This window comes from Sus scrofa, chromosome 14 (genome assembly GCF_054392235.1).
Source record: "Sus scrofa isolate SSC_HxYL_T2T_F1_AM1 chromosome 14, Sscrofa_HxYL_maternal_Yorkshire_Landrace_v2.0, whole genome shotgun sequence".
NCBI classification, from domain to species: domain Eukaryota; kingdom Metazoa; phylum Chordata; class Mammalia; order Artiodactyla; family Suidae; genus Sus; species Sus scrofa.
This window is the reverse complement of record NC_139396.1, coordinates 127,285,173-127,302,204: the sequence shown is the minus strand read 5'-3', so window position 1 is coordinate 127,302,204 and position 17,032 is coordinate 127,285,173. Positions and strand designations below refer to the sequence as shown.

At 39.3% G+C, this 17,032-nt stretch overlaps 1 protein-coding gene across 2 annotated transcripts in view; it reads right to left on the bottom strand.

The window, feature by feature from the left end:
- PDE6C (phosphodiesterase 6C) overlaps nucleotides 1-17,032 on the bottom strand; it is a 70,769-nt gene that overhangs the window by 25,977 nt on the left and 27,760 nt on the right. For both annotated transcript variants that reach the window (NM_001375586.2, XM_084992542.1), the window contains 3 exon segments: nucleotides 6,392-6,501; nucleotides 6,878-6,985; nucleotides 7,226-7,372. In NM_001375586.2, the coding sequence (NP_001362515.1) occupies nucleotides 6,392-6,501; nucleotides 6,878-6,985; nucleotides 7,226-7,372 (365 nt within the window).

Genomic DNA, 17,032 nt, shown 5'->3' with positions numbered 1-17,032 from the left:
ATGTCTACAAATAATAAATGCTGAAGAGTGTATGGAGAAAAGGGAACCCTCTTACACTGTTGGCAGGAATGTAAATTGGTGCAGCCAATATGGAAAACAGTATGGAGTTCGTCAAAAAACCTAAAAATAAAGTTGCTTTATGATCCAGCAATCCTACCCCTGGGCATATATCCAGAAAAAAAATGAAAACTCTAATTTGAAAAGATACATGCACCACAATGTTCATAGCAGCACTACTTACAATAGCCAAGACATAGAAGCAACATAAATGATGAATAACTAAAAAAGATGTGGTATGTATACACAATGGAATATTACTCGGCCATAAAAAATGATGAAATAATGCCATTTGTAGCAACATGGGTGGACTTATAGATTAACATAGTAAGTGAAGTAAAAGCCAAAAAGACAAATACCACATGATATCACTTATATGTGAAATCTAAAATATGCCACAACTGAATTTTACAAAAACAGAAACAGACTCACAGACATAGAAAACAAATTTATGGTTACCAAAGAAGAACGAGGTGGGAAGGATAAATTGAGAGTTTGGGTTAACAAATACACATCACCATGTATAAAATAGATAACAAAAAGAAACTATTGCATTATACAGGGAAATATATTCAATATCTTATAATAACATAATGGAAAAGAATATATACACACACAAACATATGGATAACTAAATCACTACACTGTACAACTGCAACTTTCACAACATTGTAAGTCAACTGTACTTCAATTATTTTTGGCCTTTTTTTTTTTTTAGGGCCACACCTGTGGCATATGGAGGTTCCCAGGCCAGGGGTCCAATTGGAGCTGAAGCCACCAGCCTATGCCACAGCCACATGGGATCCAAGCTGCATCTGAGACATACACCACAGTTCATGACAACACCAGATCCTTAACCCACTGAGAGAGACCAGGGATTGAACCCACATCCTCATGTATGCTAGTCGAGTTCATTAACTGCTGAGCCACGACAGGAATTCCTATACTTCAATTTTTAAAAGAGAATCAAATTACAAAGTGAAACTCAATTAGGATTAAATGCAAGTACTTCAGATCATGTTTGTATTATTATATCAAACCCAAGACCTGGATTTAAGGAACAGCATACAAACACTGGAATGGGTTTACAGAAGAATAACAGATACAATTCTATGTACAGAAATTGTTATATGAGAAGTGGTTAAAAGAAAACTTGGTGTACTACTCAGCCATAACAAAGAAAAAAATAATGCCATTTTCAGCAACATGGATAAAACTAGAGATTTTCATTAGGTGAAGTAAGTCAGAGAAAGACAAATACCATATGATATCACTTATATGTGGAATATAAAATATGGCACAAATGAACCTATCTACAGAACAGAAACAAACTTATGGTCATAAAAAATAGACTTGTGGTTCTTTATAGGAGCAGGAGTGAGTAGGATGGACTAGGAGTTTGCATTTAGAGTGGATAAGCAATGAGGTCCTGATGTCTAACACAGGGAACTATATCCAATCACTGGCGAGGGAACATGATGGAAGATATTAAGGAAGATATTATGAGAAAAAGAATGTATACATGGGAGTTCCCATCGTGGTGCAGCAGAAACGAATCCAACTAGGAACTATGAGGTTGCAGGTTCAATCCCCAGCCTCACTCAGTGGGTTGAGGATCTGGCATTGCTATGACCTGTGGTGTAGGTCGCAGATGCGGCTTGGATCTGGCACTGCTGTGGCTGTGGTGTAGGCCAGCAGCTACAGCTCTGATTTGATCCCTAGCCTGAGAATCTCCATATGCCGTGGGTGCAGCCCTAAAAAAGCAAAAAAAAAGAGAGAGAGAGAGAGAGATGCATAACTGGGTCACTTTGCTGTACAGCAGAAATTAACAGAACATTGTAAATCAACTATAATTAAAAAAAAAAAGAAAACTTGGTGAATTCAACCAGGAAAAAAGGGGAAATGATAATTCTCTTTAATATATGAAAGAATAGCCTGTGGATGAGAAATTGTATGTATTCTAACAGCTCCAGAGGAGCTCCAGCTCTAATCTAGGACAAATGGAAGTTATAAGGAGACCAATTTCAGCTCAATATTAAGAAGAGCATACAGCTCTTAGAATCATCTAAAAACCTAATAGTCTGCCTTGTGAGCCATTATGGAAAATAATGGGTTGTGGACTAGAGGCCTCAGGAGAGAATACGGCAGGGATGAGGCTTGCGTTGAAGTGGGCGGTGGGGAGTGAGATAAATTCTAAACTACTTCCGAGAGTCTTCTGATAACTGCATCTCTTCAGGGACAAGATGGAAGAGAGTAAAGGAGACTGAATGATGAAGGAACCGAAAAACTAACCAAGAAAGGGGGGGAATGAAAGGAACAAAATCTTTGAACCTATGAAAGAAGGAAGCAGAAGAGGATTAGAGACAAGATGGAGGAGTAGAAGGACTCAAGCTCACCTTCTCTCACGAAAACACCAAGCTTACATCTAACCACTGAACAAACATCAACAAAATAGAAGCTACCGAAAACGATATCCTACACCCAAAGACAAAGACGCCACATTGAGATGGCCGGAGGGGCACTTTTACAATATCCATACCCACTGGGTGGGCAACTCACAGGCTGGAAAATAAAAATATTGCAGAGGCTCTCCCACAGAAGTGAGAGTTCTGAGCCCATGTCAGGCTCCCCAGCCTGGGGTCTGGCCTTGGGAGGTGGAGCCCCGGCAGCATTTGCCACAGAAGACTGGCAGGAGCGCCCCGAGACTGGGGGAAAGTGTACCACTGAATCACTCTGTTGTACAGCAGCAACTGTCACACTGTAAATCAACTATACTTCAATAAAACTTTTAAAAACAAAAAAAGGAGTTCCCATCATGGCGCAGTGGTTAACGAATCCGACTAGGAACCATGAAGTTGCAGGTTCGGTCCCTGCCCTTGCTCAGTGGGTTAACGATCCGGCGTTGCCGTGAGCTGTGGTGTAGGTTGCAGATGCGGCTCGGATCCTGCGTTGCTGTGGCTCTGGCGTAGGCCGGTGGCTACAGCTCTGATTCAACCCCTAGCCTGGGAACCTCCATATGCTGCGGGAGCAGCCCAAGAAAGAGCAACAACAACAAAAAGACAAAAGACAAAAAAATAAAATAAAATAAAATAAAATTAAAATAAAAGCAAAATAAAAACAAAAAAAGAGGAGTTCCCATCGTGGTGCAGCAGAAACAAATCCGACTAGGAACCATGAAGTTGCGGGTTTGATCCCTGGCCTTGCTCAGTGGATTAAGGATCGATCCAGTGTTGCCATGAGCTGTGGTGTAGGTCACGGACGTGGCTCAGATCTGGCGTTGCTGTGGCTGTGATGTAGGCCGGCAGCTGTAACTCTGATTAGATCCCTAGCCTGGGAACCTCCATATGTCACGAGTGCAGCCCAGGGGGGAAAAAAAAAGACAAAAATAAATAAAAAATTTTTAAAAATGAGGCAGTAAAACTGGCTATAGAAGTGAGCAAAGAGAACACAAGAACTCAAGGGAATAGTAAAAATTTGAAAATAGCAAAGTTTTTAGGGCATTACCAGAAGGCATAGTCCAAAGCTAGGAGATAGGGTTGGAAACCAGAACCAAGGGGGTTAGACATTTTAGAGACAAGTAATCAGACCGAGGGCACAAGCTCAAGCCAGGAATGTGTGCCCCAACAGCTTAGCTTCCACTCCACAGTAGTCTGACTGCTACCATCAATGTGAGAACATTAATTCAACATAACTCAATCTTTCATTAACCACTTTTTGCCTCCATATCTCTGGATTCCTGAGCAATCCCTCTAGCACCGTAAGAGCACATAAAGGAATTCATCAAGAATCACTACTCAAATTAAAAAAAAAAAAAAAAAGGAGTTCCTATCATGGCTCAGTGGTTAAGGAATCTGACTAGGAACCATGAGGTTGCGGGTTCAATCCCTGACCTTGCTCAGCGGGTTAAGGATCCAATGCTGCTGTGAGCTGTGGTGTAGGTCACAGACATGGCTCGGATCCCATGTTGCTGTGGCTCTGGTGTAGGCTGGTGGCTACAGCTCCGATTAGACCCCTAGCCTGGGAACTTCCATATGCCGAGGGAGCAGCCCTAGAAAAGGCAAAAAGACCAAAAAACAAAAAACAAAAAACAAAACGCTACTGATGGAGTTCCCATTGTGGCACAGTGGTTAACGAACCCAACTAGTATCCATGAGGATGCAGGTTCAGTCCCTATCCTTGCTCAGTGGGTTAAGGATCTGGTGTTGCCGTGAGCTGTGGTGTAGGTTGCAGATGCAGCTCTGATCCCATGTTGCTATGGCTGTAGCATAGGCCTACGACTACAGCTCCAATTCAACCCCTAGCTTGGAAACCTCCATTTGCTATTGGTGCAGCTCTAAAAAGACAAAAGATAAAAAAAAGTCACCACCGAGGAGTTCCTGCTGTGGTGCAGTGGGTTAAGAGGCCAACTGCAATGGTTTGGGTCATTATAGAGGCACGAGTTCAAACCCCACCCAGTGCAGTGGGTTAAAGGATCTGATGTTGCTGCAGCTGTGGTATATGTCACAGCTGCAGCTTGGATTCAAGCCCTGGCCAGAGAACTTCCATATGCTGTGGGTATGAGCATTAAAATATGCATATTATGTATATATATATAAAATATATATATAATATATCACTGTTGAAGGACAGAGTGCAAAAGGACACTTGATCACAGCAGCTTAGCAAGCTGCCAAAACCATGTATGCCTATGTTAAGGTTCCTGCGGTTGGGACCCCCCCTCATGGGTCCCAGTCCTTCCATCGCCATGTGTTCCTGCTGTCCAGTTCACAGAGAGAAATGGAAGAAGATGAGCATCCCCTTCGCTGATGAACAGTGGGATTCACACAGGCTCCCAACGCCAGTCTGGGATGTGGCCTCCTCCTTTCTGCAAATCTGGAGGCAAGATGTCACATCCCATTCAGAAACTTTCTTTAATCTAAAACAAGTTAGAGATCACTTTTTTGAGCTTGTTTCTTCATCAGTAAAAGGGGATAATAACACTTCCCATGCTGGAGGGCTCTGAGGATTAAAGGATAAGTCCTTAGCCTGATCTCTAGCATACAAGAGGTGCTCAATAAGTGTCCTTTCTTTTAGAACTGAATTGGCTAACACAGTCAGGAGGGAAGAAGAGAGCTCAGTGACTCTAAGGGGGCCTGTGTTCAGGAGTATGGAAGAGCCAGCATGGGCTGGAGCTCTGAAACAACCCAGAGCTGGGATCCCCTTTCCAAAAAAAAAAATCCAACTGTAGACTTGCTGCAGGTGAAAAGTCATTTCTCACAACTTTTTTTTTTTAAATGTTTTGGCTGCACCATCACATACAGAAGTTCCCAGGTCAAGGGTCAAACCTGCGCCATAGCAGCTACCCAAGCCACGGCAGTGACAATGCCTTAATCACCAGGCCACAGGGGAACTCCCACACCTTTTTATTCATTGAATAATTTTTTCTTGAGCATCTACTCAAGAAAGTAGGTACTTCCTACCTTCACATATATACTTTCACTATGTATACTTTCACATATATAATTTCATTTGATTCTCAATTTCAATTGAGAGGTCGATGTCATAACCATTTTACAGTTAAGAAACTGATTCTCAAATAAATGAAGTGATGTGTCCAAGATCCCTTGACCAGGAAGTATCTGGATCCCCAAAACCAGATACTTCCTAAACCAGATTCCAAAGCTCATTCCCTCTAAAATGTTTCCCTACCTCTGGTACCTCTGGAGAGAGCTAAGTCATGTGTCAGAGATGAGGATACAGTGCAGTCAAGGCAGATAGAGGTTCTTAAATATCATTATCCAGAAGCTAGGCTGGCCATGGCCATGGCATTGCTGATGAATTTTGAAAAGTGCCAATGACATAATAACAGTAATAATACTACTACCTAATAATTATTAACTGCCAAGAGCCTACACTGTGCTCAGTGCTTTATATGCATAATTTCATGTTATCTTTACAACGACCTTAGGTGTTGGGTGCTATTGTTATAATTCTTATTTTCCAGATGAGGAAATCGAGGCTTAGAAAATCTAAACAACTTGTGAACCCAGCAAGTCCAAATCTGTCTGAGCTGAGAGCTTGCACGCTTAAAACTGCGCTTCCTTTCTTGGGCAAGAGAGGAAGATGGCAATGGTAAGATTCAAGGTCAGCTGAAGGTCAGCTGATGGAAGCATAAGGACCAGGGAGATAGTGAGTTCAGAAAGAAATGGTCTCTAGCTTGAGCTGGGGGATGTTACCCAGGTGTGTACAAGTACAAGTCAAAGATCAGTGCACTTTAATGTACAAATTCAATACTTTGATGAAACAAATAAAGGGACACCAGGACACATTGAAATGGCCACATGTGTTCACTTACTTCATCTGGTACAAATTATTAGTGCCTCTGTGGTCAATGTCATGGCAGAAGGCAGCAGCAAGCATGGCAAAGGCTTCAAGATCCGTGTAGTATTTCTTCAGTTTTCCTGTCTGAAAAACATATATATATATAAATCTATTTACTTGGATTAATACACCTGCATGGCATGTGCAGTGGGGCCTGCCTGCCATGGGGAAGAGGATCTGGTGTGGTTTTAGGGCAAGCTAGCTTTATTTCTTGAGGACTGTAGCTCATTCTGGGCAGTTACAAGCCCAGCAGGTAACTGAATTTTCCTTTAAGGATCTAAATATGTGAGTGTCAGACTGATAATCCAGCCAAGTGCCCAACAATATCCAGGGGATTTGGGGGTTTGCGAGGTTGTATCCACAAATTCCAAAGTTACTGATCTACAGTGATGGACTGTGTCCATTTCTCACCATACTCAAGAGGGAGTTGTGCAGGTTTACAATTCACCATCATACCTACCATCAGCAAAGTGAACATGGTCTGTCCCACATTGAACCCATGTCGCCAGTTGTGGTAGGTGACAGCCCGGTACCCCTTCCTCACTGTGTACATCCATCTGATGAGAACCTGCCACCCAAAGAAGACAACACCACTCAGACTTTGGAACCGACTTCTAAAGGTTAGAAGGTCGGTAACAACCTTATCTGAAAAGATAGGTTGGTCTTGTTGACAGGGTTTAAGCGGATATATTGACAAAGTTAATGATAATATAAAATCTACACCAAAGGGAGTCCTTTGAACCACAGGAAATTTTAATGGAGTACAGCAATAGAATCATGCAGCATTTTGAATTAAATACCACCTGACCTCTACAGGTACTTTGAATTTCTCCACCACATTTATTTCAAAAAATAGCCGAAGTCCACATTTTATCAGCCCATGCTCTGTGATGGGGAAGTCGCTGAAGCGGAATTCATACAGGTCTGCGGCCTGTGGGTCTGGCAGGTCCTCTTTCTGTTGAAACAAGGACCAAGTGTTCCAGATTACATTCATTTTTTTTCCCCCTTTAGTCTCACATATTCAACATTGCATGTAAAATAAAATTACAATAAGGGGATACCACGGGCAATTCACTGAACCTCCACATGCCCAGTACTGGCTTATGCAATTTTTACATACTATTGTCACAACAAACTTGCACAAGAATCCCCAATTTCCAGATGGTGAAGGTGAGACTCAGCTATATTAAGCACAAAAAAATTTTTTAAATTTGTCTAGAAGCACAAAAGTCCCCAAATAGCCAAAGCAATCCTGAGAAAGAAAAATGAAACTGGAGGAATCAGGTCTCCTGGCTTCAGAGTATACTACAAAGCTATAGTCATCAAAACAGTATGGTATTGGCACAAAAAACAGAAGTATAGATCAATGGAACAGGATAGAAACCCACACACCTATGGTCAACTAATCTATGACAAAGGAAGCAAAAATACACAATGGAGAAAAGACAGTCTGGTCAGTCATCAGTGCTGGGAAAACCGGACAGCTACATGTAAGAGAATGAAATCAGAACATTCTCTAACACCATATACAAAAATAAACTAAAAATGAGTTAAAAATATAAATGTAAGACCAGACACTATAAAACTCTTTGAGGAAAATATAGGCAGAACACTCTTTTTCCTAGAGGAAAACATAGGCAGATAAATCACAGGAGTATCTTTGCATCTGTTGCTTAGAGTAATAGAAATAAAAAGAAAAAAACACAAATGGTACCTAATTAAACTTAAAAGCTTTTGCACAGCAAAGAAAACCACCAACAAAACAAAAAGACAACCTACAAAATGGGAGAAAATATTTGCAAATATGGCAATTGATAAAGGATTAATCTCAAAAATATCGAAAGAGTTCATACAGCTCAGTTTCAAAAACAAACAAACAACCCAGTCAAAAAATGGGCAGAAGATCTAAAATAGACATATCTCCAAAAAAAACATATAGATGGTTAAAAGACTCATGGAAAGATGCTCAACATCACTAATTATTAGAGAAATACAAATCAAAACTAGAATGAGGAACTACTTCATACCAGTCAGAATGGCCATCATCAAAAAGTCTACAAATAAATGCTGGAGAGGATGTGGAGAAAAGGGAACACTCCTATACTGCTGGTGGGAATGTAAATTAGTATAGCCACTAGGGAGAACAGTATGGAGATTCCTTAAAAAAAGAAAAAAAAAAATAGAGCTATCATCTGATCCAGCAATCCCACTCCTGACCTTATATAGGGAAAAGATGAAAACTCTAATTCAAAATATACATGTACCCCAGTGTTCATAGCAGCACTATTTGCAATAGCCAAGACATGGAAGAACCCTTCTGAAATACGTTTGTTTCTTTAAGTTTCATGCAGCAATGATTTGGGACAAGCTTAGAACCTCTTCTGCATTCAAAATAGGCTATTTTTTGGTAAAGCTATTGGTTATTTAACCATTTCATTGTTTCTCCAGTGTAAGGGCATTCCTCCTCTAAACAGAGAACTAGAAAATTCTTACTATGTCATAGTTATCAATTAAAGTTTTGTTTTATAAGAAGAGAAGTTTTTTTGAGGTCAAATGAGTAAAAGAAAAGGTCGTCTTCTGGGCCAAGTGTGAGAGCAAAGTGCCGAGGTGGAGCCAAAGAGAGCAAGAGAAGGTGGAAGAGCCTCAGATGGCATGAAAACGTGCAGGATGGGAGCAAAGCCCTGTGAAAAAGGTCAAAGGCCACTGGCTCTGAGGTGTAGAGCCCAGGGCAAGGACAGGAGGACAGAGCCTGTAAAAGATGGGAAGGGGAAAGATGAGTTATTCAGTACATCTTAGTTTAGAAAGAACACTTACATCACAGTTTAGAAAGGGGCAGTGAAAAACAGGTGAGGTAGTTAGGGAAATAAATGTGATATTATTTCAGTTTCAAGCAGACTGTATTCAAACCTCTGAATTCAAGGTTTAGGGCCCTTGATAAATATTTCAGATTTTCAGTTGGCATCCCAGAAGGACTACACTAGAAATAAAGGCTTCACCCTAGTAGTAAGAACCAAACTGAAATAGACCATGCCCAATGAAATCTAAAACCAACTCTATTTACCTGCCAAAAGAAAATCTAAACTTCTAAACAGAAGGATAATACCACCCAAAGTGCCTGCAAGGTTTTATCCATAATTTCTGGTTTTCAATTTAAAAATTATGACGTGTGCTTTAAAATGATTAAATTCCTGAAATCCAGGAGTAAAAATAGACAGTATAACCAGATATATAAGTGATTCAGGTATTGAGATGAAGATTTTAAAATCACTATGGTGAGGAGAGGGGATTAAGATGGCAAAGGAGTAAGACATGGCACCTTCTCCCACAAACGCATTAAAAAAAAAAAATCTACATGTAGAATGATTCATACAGAACATCTACTGAATGCTGGCAGAGGACATTAAGCCTCCAAAAAGGGCAAGAAACCCTTTAATCCTTTAACTGGGTAGAACAAAAGGGGGAAAAAAGAGAGAGAAGAGAAAAAAAGCAATCAGGAAATGACCAGCATTCCTGAGAGAGAGCTGTGAAAAAGGAAAGCAACTGCACTCTGGAAGGCCACCTAACAGACAGAGGAGCCTAAAAAGCCTCAGAGAAAAGCACAGCAGCTGGACTAAGGAGGACAAAGCAGAGAGAGCCACTCAGACCATCAGTACAACCTAGACACTAAAGCCTGAGACACTCAGGTAGGGACGGAGCACTAACATTCAGGCTTTAGAGTTCCATTCCAGGGAGAGGATTAGGGCTGTCCTAGTCCTAAAACAGTGTGAGGGGCTAGGGAGCAGTGTACCACAGGCTGGGGGATGGAGCACCACAACCAAGGGAGTGCAGGAGGTGGCCTGGTTCTGCAGGACAAATAAGGCATCATTGTTGGGGAGGGTGAGAGGAGGAGGGCATGGCTGTCATAGGAATATCTTTCTCTGCACATAACAGGCTCTCAGGTGGCAACACACCTCTTATGTAGGGTATGGATGGTGGGGGAAAACCACCACAGCCATTTCAGACTCCAGAGGTGGACATGGACCACTACCACTAGGGATCCATAAACAGGCACTACCTGCAGCCCCAATCACCTCAGGGGTCACCAAAGAGGCTGCTGCAACTGAGAGCCACACATTGTTGCTCTCATGCCTCTGGGAACACACACGCCCTGCTTCTGCCACTGCCAAATGGTCTGGGCACCACCTACATCTGTCTGAGGGTCATTGACCCTTCCCAGGGCCCTGCAACCAAGAGCAGCCTGTGCCACCTCCCCGTGGATCTCTGCTACTGTCAAGGGCCCAGCAACCAGGCACTGGATAACAGGCCCTGCCCATTGCCTCCATCTTCCTGGAAGCAAGTGTACGTTGTACACCAGCACACCCTCTATTAAGGGGATAACAGATAACAGCCTGCACACACTGAGGAAAGAGACAGTAAGCATCCAAACCAAAAGTGGCCCTCACACGAAAGAAAGAAAGAAGAAAGAAAGAAAAGAAAAGAAAAGAAAAGAAAAGAAAAGAAAAGAAAAGAAAAGAAAAGAAAAGAAAAGAAAAGAAAAGAAAAGAAAAGAAAAGAAAAGAAAAGAAAAGAAAAGAAAAGAAAAGAAAAGAAAAGAAAAGAAAAGAAAAGAAAAGAAAAGAAAAGAAAAGAAAAGAAAAGAAAAGAAAAGAAAAGAAAAGAAAAGAAAAGAAAAGAAAAGAAAAGAAAAGAAAAGAAAAGAAAAGAAAAGAAAAGAAAAGAAAAGAAAAGAAAAGAAAAGAAAAGAAAAGAAAAGAAAAGAAAAGAAAAGAAAAGAAAAGAAAAGAAAAGAAAAAGAAAAGAAAAGAAAAGAAAAGAAAAGAAAAGAAAAGAAAAAGAAAAAAAAAGTACCCAGGGAGTTCTCACATATAAATAGCCAAGACTACAGTAGCTCTTTTCTCTAAACTCACAGAATAAGAAAAATATAAGCAAAATGAAGAAGCTCAGGAACCATTCCCAATTAAAAGAACAAGACAATTCCCCTGAAGGAGCAAACCTCGGCAGTCTAACAGACACCAAGTTCGAAAAGGACATAGTGAAAATTCTAAAGGAATTAAGAGAGGATATGAAGAAATTAAGAGCAGATATGAACAGTAATGAAGATTACTTTAGAAGAGAACTAGAAAATATAAGGAGGAGCCAAGAAAAATTAGAAAATTCATTGGCAGTGACACAGGCTGAGTTAAAGGCTTTGAAGAGCAGAATGAATAATGCAGAGGCACAAATAAGTGACTTGGAAGACAAAACAATGGAAATCATCAAATCAGGACAGCAGACAAAACACCAAATGAAAAAACATGAAAGCAATACTAGAGAATTATGAGACAATATAAAGTGGGCCAATCTACACATAATAGGGATACCAGAAGGAGAATAAAAAGGGGATTGAAAATATATTTGAAGAAATTATGGGAGTTCTTGTCACAGTGCAGCAGAAACGAATCTGACTAGGAACTATAAGGTTGCATGTTTGATCCCTGGCCTCTCTCAGTGGGTTAAGGATCCGGTATTGCCATGAACTGTGGTGTAGGTCACAGATGCGGCTTGGATCCTGTGTTGCTGTGGCTGTGGTGTAGGCTGGCAGCTATAGCTCCAATTAGACCCCTAGCCTGGGAAGCTCCATATGCCGTGGGTGCAGCCTTGAAAAGACAAAAGACAAAAAAAGAAAAAGAAAAAAAGAAATTATGGCTAGAAACTTTCCAAATATAATGGAAACAGATATCAAGATACAGGAAGCACAGAGGGTCCCAAACAAATTGAACCCAAAGAGACCCACACCAAAACATATTATAATAAAAATGGCAAAAGTTGAAAAAAAGGAGAAGATTCTAAAGGCAGTAAGAGAAAAACAAAGAGTTAATTATAAGAAAAATCCCCATAAAGCTATCAGACGATTTCTCTATAGAAACTCTACAGGCCAGATGAGAGTGGCAAGATATATTCAAAGTTCTAAAAGGGAAAAGTTTGTATTCTAGAATACTCTACCCAGCAATATTATCATTTAAAACAGAAGGAGAGATAAAGAATTTCTCTAACAAACAAAAATTAAAAGAATACAGCAACACTAAGCCCATTCTAAGAGAAATACTGAAAGGGCTTCTCTAAATATCAAAGAAGTAAGAAAATATAGGTGGAAGAAATCACAATTGGAAAGTAACCGTTTAAATAAGCCAGTATACAGATCTAAAAGGGAAAAAAAAAACACCTACTTGTAAAAGCAATGATAGACACAAGGAACAACAAAAGGATAAACAAAGACGTACAAAAAAGGATGTCAAAATCATAAAATGTGGGGAAGCAAAGTAACTAAAAGCTAAACTTTTTTTTAAGAATGTGTTTGAGCCTATACGACTATCAGGCTAAAGCAAGCAGATGTAGGAAGGGGTTAATATACTTGAAAAACAGAGCAACCGCAAATCAAAACCAAACAGTACACTCACAAAACCTAAAAAGGAGAGGACACAAGCATAAAATAAAAGGAAATAATCCAACCAAAAAAACCACACACACACACACACACACAAGGAGAAACACAGAATTAACTGGAAAACAAGGTTAAAAATGGCAATAAATACGTATTTATCAATGATTACCTTAAATATCAATGGACTGAATGCTCCAATCAAAAGATATAGAGTGGCAGACTGGATTAAAAAAACAAGAGCCTACAATATGTTGCCTACAAGAGTCTCACCTTGGGGCAAAGGACACAAATAAAGTGAAAGTGAGGGGATGGAAAAAGACATTTCATATGGATGGAAAAGACAGGAAAGCAGGAGTCACAATACTCCTAGCAGACAAAATAGACTTTAAAATGAAGGCCATAAAGAAAGACTAAGAAAACACTATTTAATGATAAAAGCAGCAATTCAAGAAGAGGATATTATATTTGTCAATATATATGCCCCTAATATAGAAGCACCCAAATACATACAGTGCTAACAGACATAAAAGGAGAAACTGATGGGAATACAATAATAGCAGGAGATCTTTAACACCCCACTCACATCAAAGGACAGATCCTCTAGACATAAAATCAAGGCAACAGAGATCCTAAATGACACAATAGAACAGTTAGACGTAATTGATGTTTTTAGGACATTACACCCCCCAAAATCAGAATATACATTCTTTGCAAATGCACATGGAACATTCTAAAGCATTGAACCCATACCAGGGCACAAAACTCACCTCAACAATTTTAAGAGTATAGAAATTACTTCAAGCATCTTCCCTGACCACAATGGCATGAAACTAGAAATCAACCACAGGAAAAGAAATGAGAAAAAACTGACTACATGGAGACTAAACAACATACTACTAAAAAAAGCTCAATGCGTCAATGAGGAAGAATAAGAGAAATTTAAAAATACCTCAAGACAAATGATAATGAAAACAAAACCACTCAAAATCTATGGGATGCCACAAAAGCAAGTTCTTAGAGAAAAGTTCATAGCAATACAGGCCTTCCTCAAAAAAGAAGAAAAATCTCAGATCAACAACTTAACCTACCACCTAAAATAATTAGAAAAAGTCAGCAGCGGGAAGGAAATCATAAAGATCAGAGAGGAAATCAATAAAAGAGAGATTCAAAAAACAATAGAAAAAAATCAATAAAACCAAGAGTTGGTTATTTGAAAGGGTAAACAAAAAAATAACAAACCTCTGGCCAAACTCACCAAGAAGATAGGGAGAATCCAAATAAACAAAATAAGAAATGAAAAAGGAGAAATCTCAACATATACTGCAGAAATACAAAAAAAAAAAAAAAAGAGAGAGAGAGAGAGAGAATACTATGAACAATTATATGCCAACAAATTTGACAACCTAGAAGAAACAGAGAAACAAACAACTTTCTAAAGACTACAGCCTGACAAAACTGAATCAAGAAGAAATAGATTGGAATAGACTGGTCACTAGAAATGAAATTTGAATATGTAATAAGAAACACTCCCTACAAACAAAAGTCTGGGACCAGATGGCTGCACAGGCAAATTCTACCAAAATATACAAAGAACTTATACCCAACCTTCTTAAACTCTTCCAAAAGGTTGAAGATGAAGGAACATTCCCAAAGACATTCTATGAAGCCACTATCACCCAAATACCAAAACCAGACGAAGATACTACCAAAAAAGAAAATTATAGGCCAATATATTTGATGACTATAGATGCAAAAATTCTCAACAAAATTTCAGCCAACCATATCTAACAACACATAAAAAAGATCATAAACCACAACCAATTGGGATTCATCCCAAGTTCACATGCATAGTTCAAGACATGCAAATCAATCAATGTCATAGACCACATTAACAAACAAACAAAAAAAAAAACTAAAAAATGACTTGATCATCTCAAAAGATGCAGAAAAAGCATTTGACAAAATCCAGCATCCATTCATGATAAAAACTCTTACCAAAGTAGGGATAGAGGAAACATATCTTAGCATAATAACAGCCATATATGACAAACCCACAGCCAATACAACACTCAAGAGAGAAAAACTGACAGCCTTCCCACTAAAATCTCGAATAAGACAAGGATGTCCACTCACACCATTTTTATTCAACATAGTATTGGAAGTCCTAGCCTCAGCAATCAGACAAACAAAAGAAATAAAAGGTATCCAAATTGGGAGGAGGTAAAGTTGTCACTCCATGCAGATGACATGATAATATATATAGAAAACCTTCAGGATTACACACAAAAAAACTGCTCGAACTGATTAATGAATTCAGAAAAGTAGCAGGATATAAGATTAACATTCAGAAACTGGTTGTATTTCTGTTTACTAACAATGAAATATTAGATAAGGAATATTAAAACAAAAAAAAAATAGTACCTTTTAAAATCATGGCTCCAAAATTTAAATACATAGGAATGGAATTCCTGTCGTGGCTCAATGATTAATGAATCCGACAAGGAACCATGAGGTTGCAGGTTCGATCCCTGGCCTCACTCAGTGGGTTAAGGATCCAGCATTGCTGTGAGCTGTGGTGTAGGTCGCAGACGTGGCTTGGATCTGGCATTGCTGTGGGTCTGGTGTAGGCTAGCTGCTATAGCTCTGATTTGACCCCTAGCCTGGGAACCCCCATATGCCGCAGGTGTGGCCCTAAAAAAGACAAAAATATATATACATGTATAGAAATAAACCTGACAAAGGAGGTGAACAACTTACATGCTAAGAACTATAAAACATTAATCAAAGAAATTAAAAAGGATTCAAAGAAAAGGAAAGATGTTCCATGCTCCTGGATTGGAAGAATTAATATCATTAAAATGGCCTTACTACCCAAAGAAATCTACAGATTTAATGCAATACTTATCAAATTACCCATGATGTTTTTCACAGAACTAGAACAAACAATCCAAAAATTTGTAAGGAACCATAAAAGACCCAGGCCAAAGCAATCCTGGTGGGGGGTAGGGGGATAAAAAAAGTGGGAGGCATAACTCTCCCAGACTTAAGAAAATTATCAAAAAGCTACAGTAATCAAGACAGTGTGGTACTGGTGAAAAAACAGACATATGGACTAATGAAACAGAACAGAGAGCCCAGAAATAAACCCAGACACCTACGGTCAATTAATCTTTGACAAAGGGGGCAAGAATATAAAGTGAGGAAAAAAACGGTCTCTTTATCAAGTGGTGCTGGGAAACATGTACAGCTGCATGTAAATCAATGAAGCTAGAACATACCCTCACATGCACAAAAATAAACTCAAAATGGCTAAAAGACTTAAACATAAGATAAGACACCATAAAACTCCTAAAAGAGAACATAGGCAAAACATTCTTTGACATCAACCATACAAATGCTTTCTTAGGTCGGTCTCCCAAGGCAATGGAAAAAAAACAAAAATAAACCAATGGGACCTATTCAAACTTAGAAGCTTTGCACAGCAAAGGAAACCTTTTTTAAAAAATGAAAAGACAACCTACAGAACGGGAGAAAATAGTTGCAAACGATGCAACCGACAAGGGTTCATCTCCAAAATACACAAACAACTCATATAACAACATCAAAAAAATCAAATAACCCCTGAAAAATGGGCAGAAGACCTCAGTAGACATTTCTCCAAAGAAGATATACAGAAGGCCAGGAGGCACATGAAAAAATGCTCAACATCACTGATTATTAGAGAAATGCAAATCGAAACTACAATGAGGTTCCACCTCATTGTCAGAATGGCCATCATTAATAAGTCTACAAATAACAAATACTGGAGAAGGTGTGGAGAAAAGGGTACCCTCCTACACTATTGGTGGGAATGTAAATTGGCACAACCCCTATGGAAAACAGTATGGAGGTATCTCAGAAAACTAAATATAGAACTACCATATGACCCAGCCATCCCACTCCTGGGAATATATCCAGACAAACTTTCATTCAAAAGTACATATGCACCCATATGTTCATTGTAGCACTATTCACAATAGCCAAGACATGGAAACTACCTCAAAGTCCATCAACAGATAAATGGATTAAGAAGATGTGGTACATCCTGCTGTAGAGCACTGGGAACTATATCTAGTCACTTATGATGGAATGTGATAATGTGAGAAAAAGGAATGTATATGCGTATGTGTAACTGGGTCACCTTGCTGTACAGTA